The 15676-nt window shown below is 42.6% G+C and overlaps 1 protein-coding gene across 5 annotated transcripts in view; it reads right to left on the reverse strand.

The window, feature by feature from the left end:
* Positions 207-15676, reverse strand: part of KCNJ16 (potassium voltage-gated channel subfamily J member 16) — a 145252-nt gene continuing 129782 nt past the window's right edge. For 3 of the 5 annotated variants that reach the window (XM_021066712.1, XM_021066711.1, XM_005674074.3), the window contains one exon: positions 207-3567. In XM_021066712.1, coding sequence (XP_020922371.1) covers positions 2223-3482 — 1260 coding nt within the window. In that variant the 5' untranslated portion in view covers positions 3483-3567 and the 3' untranslated portion in view covers positions 207-2222. Of the gene's footprint in view, positions 3568-4037; positions 4305-6862; positions 7009-15676 lie in introns of those variants that run through there. The other 2 variants (XM_021066713.1, XM_005674075.3) reach the window with 2 other exon arrangements.

Genomic DNA, 15676 nt, shown 5'->3' on the forward strand with positions numbered 1-15676 from the left:
GATGGTACTCTGGCTGAGAAACTGCTGCTGCAAAACCCAAATCTACAGGGTGTGTGCAATTTAAAACTCGGATTCTGCCTTCCTGAGGCAAGGCAGAAAGACACAGGGATTGTTTAGTTCTCTGATGTTAAGCCTCAAGACAATTTTGCAACTTGTGACCTGAAGAGATCGCTTATCCATAAAACAACAGGAATAAAAGATTTCCACATGTGAATTTATAAAACATGTTTATTGCTCATAGGCAAAAGGGAGAAGGAGGAGGAGGAAGGGAGGGAAGAAGGGAAAGGGAGTATAAAGAAGAAAACAAAAGAAAAACATTCTGGGAGTTCCCATCGTGGTGCCATGGAAACGAATGCCACTAGGAACCATGAGGTTGAGGGTTCGATCCCTGGCCTCGCTCAATGGGTTAAGGATCCAGTGTTGCCGTGAGCTGTGGTGTTGGTTGCAGACCCAGCTCACATCTGTTGTTGCTGTGGCTGTGGTGTAGGCCGGCAGCTACAGCTCCGATTTGACCCCTAGCCTGGGAACCTCCATATACCGCAGGGACGGCCCTGAAAAAAGACAAAAAGGACAAACAAACAAACGACAAAAAAACCAAAAAACAAACAAACAAAAAATTCTGTGTACCTATATATTTTACTGTTACTGGTAATCTTGGACCACGTGACTCGGTTCAATTTATTTGTGTTAATTTAAATGGAGAGAGAGATTTTCCATAAAAAATGCAAAAATTATGTATATATATATATATTTAAATAATATAAGCAAAAAACTAGGGCATATATATATTGTCAGCTCAGCAACAATGTAGGAAAAAAAACCCCCAAAACCCATAGATAATTAAGAATGTAGCTAATAACTCTCCGATTTACAAAGCTTAAAAGGACTCTTCATTCATAGGTGACTGGATTTGTGTTTAAAATAATCATGGTTAACATCTTTGAATGTGGAAATGAGTATACCTGTGTCTCATGTCCTACAATTTAAGCAGTTCTAAAGCACTCAGCTTACTGGCTTTATAAGGTGCATTAAAATCACCTTCATTATATTTCACAAAAGCTTTAATTTAAATGATTGTTCCAAATTCAATGGAAGAGTTTCTTAAAATCCACAATTCAAGTTATTTATGTTTCTACAGTGACCAAGACAGGAAACACAGACAAAATAAATACCTTTCGCTTCACGGCCTCCCCACCCCCTCCGCCTCTAACCAGCCCCAGCAAGTGACAAAGTAAAAAGTTCCATGTCTTTGGCCAAAGCCCCGGTCTCTCTGGACGAGGAACTTGTTTACCCCAAAGAGTCTGAGAACATCGACCTACCCCTTCCCTCACCCCGGCTCTACCATTCTGTTCCTCATTCTTGTCCCCAGAAAAGGTGGAGGGAGGCGTGTGTAAGAAACCCCGTCACAGACTTCACAAAGCTCATGTCTGCCTTATTTCTGCTCTTCCACGTAAAGCCGTTCATTAGCATCAACCAGGGCCTTTAGGAGAGAAACAGCTCTCTGAACAACAAATGCCGACTACTCTTCTGCCTCGTGGATGAGAGAGAAAAATGGCTCTAGCACTTCTTGAGCCTTCCCTGGGCGAGTGGCAATGGAGGAACTGTCTGAATCAGGGGCACTGTTTATTTCCTACAGCCACTACCCCCGCCAGCTGATACCGCGACACAATGGGGGACAAACATTGTGACTTGAAGGGGCCAGCTGATTTCATGGTTAACTATTTCAATAGTACAATCCACTGAATGCATACCTTGCGTATCCTGGGTACACGATACGGTGTTCTTATAGGTAACCACTCATTCATTATATTATGGATTTGGATACGCTGAAAAATGTATCATTCATGCTGTTTTCCTGTTCTACTTTCTATTATTATTTACTCCAGTATCCTACCTTTGTCCCCCATTATTGAATATTATGCCCCCAATTGATGAGTCTACAGAATAATACAAGGAAGATGAAATTTGAATTAACTAATTAGGCTTCTTAATAGCATCCCTAATCCAAATTTTCTAAACCCCCCCCAAAAAAATTAAGCAATCAGGTGCTATGTTATTTTTAGATATCTTTTACCCAGTTTAACCTGCTCTTTTAATCTTCCATCACCATCAAAGATAGCTCTAACCTTCTTTAAAAGCTCCCTTAATAACTACTTGCCTTAAGGTGACTGGCTAGCGAGTAAAGAGGAGTGAGTACTAGCCCTTGCTCTTATCATTTAGGACTACATCTGGGATTCTACGGAGATTCTGTTTAAAGTCAGCAGAGCTTTCTGATAGGGTGCTTCCTTACATTCATCCGTGGCAGGGCCGGTGGTCTCCTCAGGGTTTTCACAGCTGCTGACAACAGCAACGGCACTAAACGACCTTCTTCTGACCTTGGTGTCCGACGGGCCGGCTCCCCTGACCGGCGGGGCTTTTTCCAGGTTGTGGAGCTGCTGGTCTTTCCAGTCCAGCTGTTTGGCGCTGCAGAAGGGCGCGTAGACTTCCACGCTGCCCTCGAACTGTAAGCAGTTCACCTTGTAATACTTCCGCTTCACTTCTAGGACGTCGTTAAACCGATGGCCCCAGAGAATTTCTCGAGGCACGTAGGAACTCCTGGATTGGTGGCACGTTCCGGTAGAATCACCGGTATAGATAAAGGTCACCAAAATCTCAAAGTTATCTTTGGCCACGGCTTTGCGGTCAAGGGCGTACAGGGGGCTCTCGGGGTCGATTTCATGAACGATCGTGACGGGTGTGACAAGGATGATCTGGTCATTGACTAACCTTAGGTCCTTAAATGCCATTGTCATCCGCCCTTCGCTGTCCTCCGTGTAGCGGAGCAGCTGGGCTCTCACGGTGCCCTCGACCACGTGGTTGGGTCGGAAATCTCCGATGCGCCACATGAGGCAAAGCTTGCCGTCTCTCATGCCTACGAGGGCGAAATAGCTAAACCGAATGGTCTGGGCTCTCTTCCGGGCCGTTGCCATTTTGGCCAAGGCAGCGCCAATGATGAAGGTGTTGATGATGCAGCTCAAGATGGACTGAAGGATCACCATGAGCACAGCCACAGAACACTCTTCCGTGACACAGCGGTAACCGTAGCCTATGGTGGTCTGCGTCTCCAGCGAGAATAAAAACGCGCCCGTGAAGGAATGGACGTTGTCCACACAAGGCGTGACGTCGGGCTCGTTTAACAGATCTCCGTGCTGAAAGGCGATCAGCCAGAAGATGGAGCCGAATATCAACCAGGAGAGAATGTAAGACAAAGAAAAGATCACAAACATGTGGCGCCACTTGGTGTCTACCAGAGTGGTGAAAATGTCCACCACGTAGCTCCCCCACTCTCCGAAAATGTGCTTGAAGTACACGTTGCAGCTGCCGTCCTTGTGCAGCAGCCTCCTTCGTGCTCTTCGCTTCTCCGCGATAACGTGCTCCGGGGGGTAGCCGGGGTATTTGGGGTCCACGCTGACGATTGGATAGCTGCTGCCGTAGTAGCTCATTCTTTTCTATGGCCTTCCGGCATCCACGTGACTTCAGTTGTTCTAGGTGTGCTGCTATGTATTAGTTTGGGTTTTCAGTGACAACCTGAAAAGGAGAAAATTAAACACACTTTAGCTTTCCATTGCCATCTTCAGAGCACCTGGCCAAACTGGAAGCAATTTTATGCCATCTGAAATAGCTAAGACTTCATTTGAATGACAGAGGCATTAAGAATTGATTACTCATTCCAGCTTAGCATTCAACTCAGTCATTATAAGAACAAAATATGTAATTAGAGAAAATAACATTTTTATATATGCATAGGGTTCAGTAAACACTCTGATTATACCACATGGAGCCTCACCATCTTTTCTGATCTGATATTTAAAAAAAAAATTCATTTTGCACTCTTCTGGCCTCAGGACATATAGATAACAAAATAATCTGCAATGTTAAAAGGCAAAACAGAATCCAGGACTTGTCCAGTAATCTTAGGAGCTTTCTAAGTCAGACGGTTTTCCTTAGAAAAAGGAGGCAGTTAAGAGTTTCTACCTTCATGCTGCCATGTAACTTACATGCAAGGTGCTGTAATACAGGCAGTGGTCCCTCACCTTCTGGACCTGTAGCCTCCTCTCTCTTCCACGGAGGTTTCTCTTCTTGTGAACTTCCCAGGTCAAAACAGAACAGACAAGGATGCTAGTTCAGATTCAACTCCTTTACCCTAGCTCCACCTTTGGTTTTGAGAGGAAAAATAATCTTTCTTAACCCCAGAGGAGTTAAAACCACTCCCCAGGTAAGCTTTCAATAAAGTATAAAATTCCTTCTGCTTTTGTCTCAAAACATCTATCCTTTTTTTTTTTTTTCTTTTCTTTCTTTCCTTTTTTTGGATACTGGAAGCTCTTCTCTTTCCCTCTGAATAGAAGCCGAAATTTTGCCAAGGTTGCTAATCTTGTTTCCCTCTTAAAGGGAGCATGCTCCAATTGGACCCTTGTATTCCTGATGGTTTCACAGCCATCCCTAGGCGAAGTCATTTTCCTCCCACCAAATTCATTCAGCCTTTAAAAGACCAAGGCAGAAGATACAGTTATTATTGTTTTTAGCATCCATGATATAGGTCAGTGGTTTTCCTGCTCAAGTCTGAAGCTGAATTTTAAAAATTCAATACTAAATGATCTTTGGTTACTTTCAAGCAAAAAAAAAAAAAAAAAAAAAAAAAAAAAAAAAAAAAAAAAAAAAGTCATGGCATCCCAATTTGAATAGTTTAGTAAGAATATGTTTTCCACATTGTCTACCTGTGCTAGGTGGGAGGAGGGGAGCTTAGGGAAAGGAGGGACTTTTATGTATTTAATTATTAATTTATTTATGCTGTTTTGGCCACCCCCATGACATACAGAAGATCCTGGGCCAGGGACAGGATCCAAGCCAGAGCTGAGATTTATGCCACAGCTGCGGCAACACTGGATCTTAACCCATTGCACCAGGCTGGGGATCGAATCCTCGCCTCCACAGAGACAGGCCAAATTATTAACCCACCGTGCCACAGCGGGAACTCCCTATTTAAAAAATTTTTTTGGCTACACCTGCAGCAGAAGTTCCTAGGATCCAAGGATCAAACCTATGCCAGAGCAGTGACCTGAGCCACTGTAGGGACAATGCCAGATCCTTAATCCACTAAGCCACCAGGGAACTCTGAGGAGGGACTTTAGATGGGGGATCCTGCCACTGGGCTGCATAGAAAGTTTGGTAGGAGTAAATACTGTTCCCGACCCGGAGATGCCCCTTGAAATCAGCCAAGAAAATTAACCATCCAGCACCTTCCCCACTACAAAAGGAAGGAATGGGTTAATTTCTCTCCACTCAATAGGAATCATTCTTCTTCTCCAGGGATCAGGCCTATTTCACAATAAAGACTTTGTCTGGAGGACCACTCTGAGGATGGACACTCCGGCCACAGCCAAAATGTCCTGGAAGGCATGTCCGAGGTTCTCTCTGTCCGGCCCCCCGGCCCCTGGCCGCCTCACCCACCCATCCTCCTAATCGGCTCTGAGTGGTTACATCCTCTCTTTTCAGCACCTCAACTGTGTTTCGGGGAGACAATTGCATCCTTGCAGGGTGTGACCCGAGGCTGACCAAATGCTCCCTGCAATGGTGAGAGTAAATTAGTCCCACAGTTTTTTCCCACAACATATGTGATTCTTTGTGGGTTCCTGTCTGATGTGTCAGTGAAGGACACTTTATAAACAAGCAGCTGTTCATCGGTCTCAGGTTCCACTCTCTCCCCTGACCCTGGGAACAGGACAGTTATCATCAAAGGCCCCTATGATTGCAAAGGTAGAAGAAGCAGATTTGAAGATAGGGTTATTTTCTGGTTAAAAGCTTCCTTCTAACCCAGTTCCTTAAAGGGACCTGCACACATCATGGAAGTCTGAGAGTAAGAAAGCACAGCTCTTAAATCAAGAGCTACTGTGAGACTCTGTTCTATCCTGGTGCCAGAAGAAAAAAGAAAGGTTTTTATTTGAAATGGCATTTGGTTGGCATCATTCTGAATTCCAGTAGTGCCAGCAACTGGTATAAATAAGCCATTTTAAAAACACCTTCAAGAGGATGCTAATTGGTGAATGAAGTTTCAATTAATAAAAGCCACCAGTGAGCAAATGTGAGTATGTGAAAAAATCATTTCTGATTAATGTAACATTTTCAGGGGTACAAGTTAACAGCTGTGAGAATTCTACCCCAGACCCATCATGTCCTCGGCTGTGGTTCATTGTCATGATCACTCCTTTCAACTTCTCCAAGAAAAGCTTTCAGATTCTGTTTAAATGCATACATTTTACTCATCTATTCTTTGATTCTCCAACCATGTAAATGATACATTTTCTAAAAGACAGATTGTTTTTAAGCTAAATGACAAACTATAACCAAACTGATTTTATTTACTATTAACCATTTCCCAGCCTCCATAATGAGCTAGGATGTTTACAGAGGTCCTTTTGTCAAAATGGCTAGACAAAATAGATGTTTATTAATCTCTCGTTTCATACGTTGTATTAACTTGAGCACTTTTCCAATCGTTTGCCATTAAATAACAGAAGCTTAAGGCTTGCTGATTCATCCTTCTACACTTAACATTTGTTTTTCTCAGGATTAAAACCTGGCTTTAAAAATGCCTTCATGCTTTCATAATTATCTTGTCACCATCTATCGACTCCAACAGGAAAAAGTATAGTTTACTGTGTTATCTCAATTTCTGCTGTACAGCATAGTGACTCAGGTGTGTGTGTGTGTGTGTGTGTGTGTGTGTGTGTGTATACATTCTTTTTCTCATAAATCTTCCATCATGTTCTATCCCAAGAGACTGGACATAGTTCCCTGTGTGGCATAGTAAGACCCCATTGCTTACTCATTCGAAATGTAATCCTTTGCAGCTCCTATAGTTCTTGCATGTTGGGTTCCTTGCTCTCCTGAAACTGATGGTGGCATATTTCATTGGTAGAAAAATTCTTTTTGATAATAAAAATGGACATGCGATCCCTGAAATCACAAAATTGTGGGATATAAAGTTCAAAAATAAATGCTAAACCTAAGGTCTCCTTCTACACCAGTTTCAAACTATCCTGCCTGGCAATGAATGACAGAGGTAGGAAAGGACCCTTGTTGTTACATGCAATTTCATCATGACATGAAGTTCTTTTCCACATGGGGCAAGAGCAAAAAGCAACACACAATGAGGATGGAGGAGCTTCCTGAGAAGACCCAGTTCATGACAATTTGCAAAGACAGCTTTTAAAAATTTTTTTATTTTTAGATCTCTGCATGAATTCAAAGAGAAATCTTGACAGATTGAGTGTATTTCATATGGCCTAGATCAACGATGGGAAACATTTTCAACAAAACAGATCAGCAGCCTGCATACCTCCCTCCCTTCCTCAATGCACTCAAGTGCCTTCGTCAGACTCACCAATTTGGAAGCAGTTCCTCTGGCATTTTGCCGTATCCTCTCAAATGTACCCAGCAGACTACTCTGCAGATAGTTCTTCAACCTTAAGCTTGTCATTAGCATGTTGAGGGCCCAACACAATGGCTAAGACGTTACAGCCCTGTGTCACTTTGATAATAAAATTTGATCCCATCTCTAGCATCTGCTTAAGAGAAATATATTCATAGTAATAGTAATCATCTTTGTATAATTTGAGATATTCCACAAAAAGGTCTAAAACATCTTCTGTAAAATCCACTTATTAATGCCCGTGACATTGGAGATTGGCAGGTGCCTTTGTTACCATGTAAATGACTTACAGGAAGTCATATGTAATCAAGTTACTTTCCTGGCAACTATCAGATGAGATAAACTGTATGGAAATGTGAGCGCTGACAGGGCAGAGAGTAGAAAGAATGGCCTCAGTTCTGCGGGCGGGTCATTGTCCTTGAAGGTCGGCTCAGGTGGAGGTCTGTGGTTTGCAGAGGGGGAGGGGGCTCCAGGAAGGTCCAGCAGAGCAGGTGTGCTCCGAGGGGATGAGGGGTGGGCTCTGGTTGCCCAGGAGGAAGGAAAGATGGGTGTTAATAAATTAGGGGGGAACCCAAACAAGTTATTTTACTCAAAACCTGTCCCACAACTTCTTGCTTTGGAATTAAGCCTAAGCCTTATCTTGCCTGGAATCCTGCCAAGACATTCAGACACACGTAGGTGGACGTCACCATTTAGCCATGGAACACCTGCTTCACCTGGTACCTGGCAGACACTGCTTGTACTCCTCCAAACAACCCCTGTCTCCCGAATGTCAAACAGCATCCCCTGTGTTGACAAACTCAGGGTGTTCCCATGTTTCCTTCTCAGCTGCTGTCACCCTCAGAGCAGCCCGTGGCTTGAACTATAGCTTTGGTGCCCTCTCTTTTCTTTTCTTTTTTTTTTTTTATTTGTCTTTTTGCCTTTTCTAGGGCTGCTCCTGTGGCATATGGAGGTTCCCAGGCTAGGGGTCCAATCGGAGCTGTAACTGCCGGCCTACACCACAGCTCACAGCAACACGGGATCCGAGCCCCGTCTTCGACCTATACCACAGCTCACAGCAATGCCAGATCCCTAACCCACTGAGCAAGGCCAGGGATCGAACCCGCAACCTCATGGTTCCTAGTCGGATGCATTAACTGCAGCACGACGGGAACTCCTGGTGCCCTCTCTTTGCTTTTCGTTCTCCCAGCCCTACCCTCCAGCCCCGGTCCAGCTTCTCAGGGACCACGGCTTTTACCTCTTTTCTTGATATGACCTTACTGTTTCTCCTTCTGGACCAATTTAGAAAGTTTTATGTCAGTTTATGGAATAGAGGGACTTCATAATAGGAAAGGGGTTATCATACCAGCAAACTGAAAGAGGCTGAGAAGGAGATGCTGGGAAGAAGCAGAACATGACAGCATTCCTAGTAACTTCATGTGGAGGGCCTCTTTCCAGCCCAGTTTTTCCCTGCGTAATATCTATCATCTAAGTGCAAAGCCTGTCTCCTTGCAAATCATGCTGGGTTTTATAAAGAAGTAGAAGAGATCTAAAGTCTAGGATTATGTTTCTCCATTTTCTGGATGTCAAGATCATACCAAAATAATATGAACTACAACAGCCAACTGTTCTGGTTTAAAAATCAAATAACCTTATTATTAAGAAATAGTCTGAAATAAAATGTTTTTTGGTAGTGTGGAGAAACCATGAATGGGGAGGCAGACTCCAGTTCCAGATGTGTCCTCCACACCCTGAGTGGCTTAGGTAAGTCATGTTTCTCTGAACCTCAGTGCCCATGACGTGGGGACGCCTGTGTTACTAAGTTATCGTGAGGTTTGAATGAGATGAGGAATGGGCAGCCATGGGTCCCTGTGCTGGGCTCAGTGTAGTTAGTGATGCAAGAATTATGGCCTGGATCTGAATCCCACGAGGACTCAGTTTGGGGTAAAATTTCAGAGCATGTGCTCTCACCCTCTCAGAGAGTGTTCCACTTGCATGACAGCAGAGCAGACAATAGATGGTTCCTAACACATATAGATGTCACCACTGTTTCCTACTGTTAAGCTACCTGAGCCACTTCTCTGTCCTTCTACCACTTCCTCAAAACCCCAGGGACCAGGTCATTTTCTTTTCTCTTTCACAACTGTTACCAAATGAAAAACCCCAAGTCTTTGTTCTCAACAGTCTCTCTCTCTCCCTCCTATATACACAATACTACTTCCAGCTCAGTTTAAGAATTTTATCACTATTTACTCTGAGGAACCAACCTAAAGGAAACAGGACTGACAAGCTTGGTGAAGTTAACAGGTTAAAAAAAATTCACGGAAGGTCCTACCACATTTATTCTTTGTCTTGAATGGAATGTGTGTGCTCTTCGAAGGGGACTCTGAGGGTTTCTCTGGTTGTGATCTTAAAAACCAGCCTGCCTGTCCCTGTCGTGGGTGGACACGAGCCCCTGTTGCTCAGGGTTTACCGTGAGTTGGATCTGGGGTCCAGCAGAGGCTGCACGTCAGGAAACCCTAATGTCTCTTGAGAAGACCTCAGCGCCGTTTCCCCGTGTTGTGTAAGGAACGTACTTCCCCAGTGGTGTCGAAAGTCCTCTGGTGGAAAATTCATTACTGACTGTTTTCGTTCTTGTTTATTATTATTATTATTATTATTATTATTATTTTAATTGAGCTTCTGCTATGTGCTGGACCTACCCACCATCAGGAATTAGTGATGGGGAGTCCCAGCTTTGTGGAATTTGCATCTGAGGCATCAACAAACATGAGGACGATAAAATGAGATGATAGCATATAGTAAATACCAAAGAGAAAGCAAAATGAAGTACGAAGATGTTGAACGGCTGGAGCAAGACGGGAGGTGGTCAGAGACCGTTTGGTCCAGGACCCGACACTCAAGCTGAGAGCATGCTCTTGAATTCTTCTCCAGCCTTAGGTAAAAATGCTCTCAGCTCAGGCCTTGTTCCCGGGTTTTGTTTGCTTGAGGCACAGTCACTTGTTGTTAAGGCTCTCAGGTTTACAGGTGTCGTCTGACTGTTGCATCCTTTGTTCTAAGCTAATTTTAAGGCCTGGTTCTCACAAGAATCTGTCATTACAAGAACTCATCTGCATTTTATCACTGAATTCAAGCTTTCCTGATGCGCTAAAAACGTGGTTTTATCTGGTTTCTGTAACAGCCATCTAACTCATCTCTTGCCACTTTCATCCAGCATGCTTATTCTGAAATGTAAATGGCCCTTCTCCTGTTACCATGGGCTACAGTCCATTCTCCACAATAAGATCCTCTAGTAGCACAGTTAAAGGGCAGGAGTATGCAGACCAAAGACTTGGATTCTGGTTATGGCTTTACTACCTCTTAGCTGTATGATATCGGCGTCTTACAAATATCTCTAAGCTACACTGTTTATTTAAAACATAAGGACAATGGTTGACCTATCTCGAAATGTTTTTGTAAGGAATGATTGACATAATATAAAAGACCTCAATAGCTAGCACCTTGGAAGCTGTCTTTATAATCTTCCTTCAAACCTTATCGTGAATAAATACTTCTCCTATTTCTTGCAATAGCTTTTAATACTGGGTCCTTATGGAGTTTCGAAGAGATGGATGTCTGAAAGATGAGTACAGGTAAACTGAGAAGAAAGGGGAAAGAGTTTTCCAGGCAGAGGAATAGCATTTGCAAAGGATCTGTGGCTCAAAGATGAATAGGGCATGCCTGCCAAAGAACTGAATTCAAGGCAGGGATGGGCATGGGGGAGATTTGAAACTGAAAAGAGAGAGACCGAGCATTCATGACCTATTAGGTAGAATTAAAGATTCAGGTCTTTCTTCCAAGAGCAGTGAAAGCAGCTGAAATATCTTAACCAAGGGCACAGCGTGATAAGGTAGTTCATTAAAAAACAAAACAAAAACAAACAAAAAAACCCAACAAAGGTCACTCTGGCTGTCCTGGAAAATTGATTGGAGAAATTTAAAAGCAGACATGGGGAGGTAAACTAGGAAAGTATTTCAATAACCAGGTAAGAAATGACGGTGCCTGGGAACAGGATGATACCAGTAGGGTATTCTGCCACTTCTCACTACTGCCTTTCTTCACTCTGTACCTGGAACAGGGTCACCTGACCTTGGAGTGACCAATCAGGACTTCACAAATAAGAATTTGATTCTTAAGGAAGTGACACAAGCACACTGAATCCTATTATTCCAGGCAACTTCAAGGAGTCGAGAGGCCAGTGATGTCCTATTACACATCTATTTCTCCTGGAGAAAGACATACACTGCAGCTCTAGGGAGACGGTCCCTGGGATTAGATTTTCATTTTGCCTCTTGATTGTGCACAAATCAGGGTCTCTGTCTTCACACTTCTTTTGATTCTATAAACGACCTGATATCTTTTCAATAATATTTTCCTCTACTTGGGTTTACCAGGGATGCCTTCTGTTTCTTGAAACAGAAAAAAATCCAGTTAACAGTCATTTTAATTTACATATTAAATTTACATGCAGTTATATGCAAGCGTGGCGGTCTCTCACTCTTCTTTACTCCCATTGTGTGAACTAGCAGCGAGTCCTGTTCATCTTCAAAGCACATCTTAAAATTAGTCTCTTCTCCTCATAGTCAAATGACCAGGTCTTCAATGGATTAGGACAACGACTTCCTAAGAGAGCTTCTCTTTTTGCCCTTACTGTACTTTGATTTTTTTTTTTTTTTTTTTTGTCTTTTTAGGGCCATACTGGCAGCATATGGAAGTTCCCTGGCTAGGGGTAGAATTGAAGCTGTAGCTGCTGGCCACAGCCACAGCCACAGCAACTCCAGATTCAAGTCGCATTTTCCACCTACACCACAGCTCACGGCAACACTGGATTCTTATCCCACTGAGCGAGGCCAGGGATCAATCCTGTGTCAGATTCGTTTCTGCTGAGCCACGATGGGAACTCCCCTACTCTTTTTCAAAATGAAATCAAAACTTGTCACTCCTCTGCTTAAAACCACCCAGTGTCTTCTGACTGCAATTAGAGTAGTTTCCATAATCAGCATTGTATACATATTGTGTACATCTGACTTCTGCCCATCTCTGAAAATTCTCTCCTAGTATTTTCCTTCTCATTGTTCCTTGTCTATCATCATTGAATCTTCCTTTTTCACTACTACAGGGGACAGAAAACTATAGCCCGTGGGGCAAATCTGGCACATTGGTTGTTCTGTAAATAAACTTTTATTGAAACACATTCAGACCATTGCTTATTCATTGTCTGTGGCTACTTACTGTCACATTACCACTGCAGACTTCAGCAGTTGCTACAGAGACCGTGTGACCCACAAAGCCAAAAATATTTACCATCTGGCTCTTTATAGAAAAAGTCTGCTAAGCTCCACTCTAGCACACAAGGATGTTCCTGCCCCAGGGCCTTTGCACTTCCTTCTCAGTCTGTGTGGCTTCTTATCATCACTGACGTATCATCCTTAAGGTCACCTTTTCAGAGGCCTCATCTGATGAGGTTCAAACTCATCCCCGTACTATTATTTTCTGTCCCATACTATTGTTTTGTGTCTCATGAACATGATTTAGTTAGTTTAAAACTCTTACCATTAACTGATTGATTTATTGGCTGGATTGCCCCATGGAATAGCTTGTAAATTTCTTATCAAGAGCTCTTCTTATTCCTATTTACCACTCTATCCTAAGCAGCTAGGGCAATTTATGGCGTGTGGCTTTCACTAATTCTACTTTGAAGGAATGAATTAATAAATAACTGAATACCACCTGAACAATACAATATCCTCAAGGAGAGTCCAGTCCTAGTAAGAAAAACAGCATTCCTAGAACTATAAAACCATCAATACTGATGGCTCTCCAAAAACCAACTCTCAATTTCCTCCACTTATCTTGCCTTTCCCCCCATCCTAGGTGCCAGTTCATACGTAGTTTTAAAAAAAGTCTTACTATCTACTTTTGCTTAGGAGCGCCCCTAGAACTGAAGATTTTAGTATAGTAACTATGGTAACCATGCTATACAACTCTCTGGAAGTCTGGAGTTGGGGGAAAAAAAAGTGCCCGGCACTAGTTAATAAAATTTGTTAAAATGATGACTGAATTATTAGAAATGTGGTTCTCCTAACAGCAATGCCTGTTATTATATTGTCATTTCAAAGATGTACTACTATGTTACATTTTATATATATATATATTTACTTTGAACTATTTCTGGAGGTGAGCTGGCTACATGTGACAAGAGTCTGCGAATTTGGTACAGCCTCTGATCCAGCATTTCCACTGGTGGCAATTTATCCCGAAGAAGCTATCATGAATGGGCAGAGCAACATGGCTAATTTGTAGGGCTATTTGTAGTAGCATGTTTTGGCTATGGCTTAGCCATCTAATAAATGTGGGATTGTTTCATAGGTAATGGTACAATCATATCATTACTCATTACTTTTAATGTAGCTATGAAAAGTGATGGAGTAGAAAAATGAGAGAAAAAATATAAAACATATTGTTCGGTGGAAAAAATAAAAGAGGACTATAAAACAGCTTGTGCAATGTTTTTTTTTTAAGTTTAAATACATTTAAACACAGAGAAAAGACAGAATGATACAGACAAAATGTGAATTGTGGCCCTCTCTGGTATGATTATATTTTTGTCCTCTTTTTTCTTCTATTCATTTATTTACATTTTCTACAATTTTACAATGAATATGCATTAATTTTGCACAAAAAGAAAATAAAAACAGATATTTTCATCTGGTACTTTGAAGTTACCCAATTCTGAGGCTCCATAAAGGGAAAGCAAAGCAATATATCTAAAAGCATTTATTAGTGTGTTTAAAAGACAACTATAAATAGCCCAGAGAGGCAGACAGTCTTAGAGCCATTTAAAGTCAGACATTGATGCTGTAATTTTTGCTGGAACAATTCACAGAAACAAATATAGTGACATTTAATTCATCTAAGTAAAACCAGATCTCATTTAAAACAAGCAAGCGGGGGAAGAGGGAGTTGGGTCATATTTGGCCGCTGGAGACCAATTGGAGAAATCATGAAACCAATCAGGGTAACCAAGCAGGGATACAGGAAGCGGAGTTCAGAGGAAACAGGCATCGAATGCAGTTTCCCTTCTCCCCTGTCTCGGTCCAAAACACACGAAACTGCTAATACCTTCACTTCTTGGCATGGTAAACCAAAGTCTGTTTAAGAATCTTTCTTTAATCCGAATATTTTCAATAACTTTGGGGAAAAAATGTTAAAATTCGTGCTACTTTTCAACTTCACCACTTTAAGGTCTATGTTAAGAGACTTCTGTTGCTCTCTTGTGGGTTAAGCGTTGTGCCTGAGGCGGCTGGGGTCGCTGCTGTGCCTCGGGTTAGGTCCCTGGCTCGAGAACTTTCACTTGCCCCAGGAGTGGCCAAAGTATATACATATACTTTTTTTTTAAAGAGCCAGAGAAATGATCTTTTGGAATGGATGGATTTGAGGAAGGCATTTAGATATTTATGAGGTGGATTTGCCTAAATAGCCGTCCCTGGTCAGTTCTTAATAATTCATATTCATGAACTCCAGAAGCTCATGGAGAGGCCGCGACGTGCGGTGTGCCAGGAGTGAGTATTCTAAAGGGCAGTCTACCAACCTCAGCTTCAGGGATCCTCAGGGAGCATGCGGTACTTGAAGGTCTTTGGGTTCCCCCAGAATCATTCTGATCCCATTGCCCACTCCCCCAGCTCCCCCGAGGAGTCTCATATATCCTCAAGATGCAGATCTACTTGGAGTCTTACGAACGCGAATGAGTTTAGATGCCTGCTGGACCACTAATAAGACGAACAGAGCACTTCTGCATGAGTTAAGTCTTTGAGCCTCTGGTTTGCCCTTCTGAAAAAATGCAGGTCACAGCATTGCTAGGAGAAGTAAATGAGCTACGTTCCCAAAGTTCCTTTCACAGTACATGGTGTTTAATAAATAATCTAACTGCCACGCCTGGAGCTATGACTACAGTTCATTCAGGTACAGAGCCAAGTGAGGAGTGAGAAGAGGCAAGGGAAGGAGATCCAGGGTATGCTGCCATTTTTCTTCCCAAAAGAATTATTAAACTGGCGATTCCCAGACTTATTCCAACGATCCCTTCTAGCATCTAGTTGCCCTGATATAACCTTCAGGGAGCCAGGACAGCGCTGCGTGGAAGAACCACGGGTATCACCAAGTAGAAGAGAAATTGTTTTGTACTAGTCCCCC

This window comes from Sus scrofa, chromosome 12 (genome assembly GCF_000003025.6).
Source record: "Sus scrofa isolate TJ Tabasco breed Duroc chromosome 12, Sscrofa11.1, whole genome shotgun sequence".
Classification (NCBI taxonomy): domain Eukaryota; kingdom Metazoa; phylum Chordata; class Mammalia; order Artiodactyla; family Suidae; genus Sus; species Sus scrofa.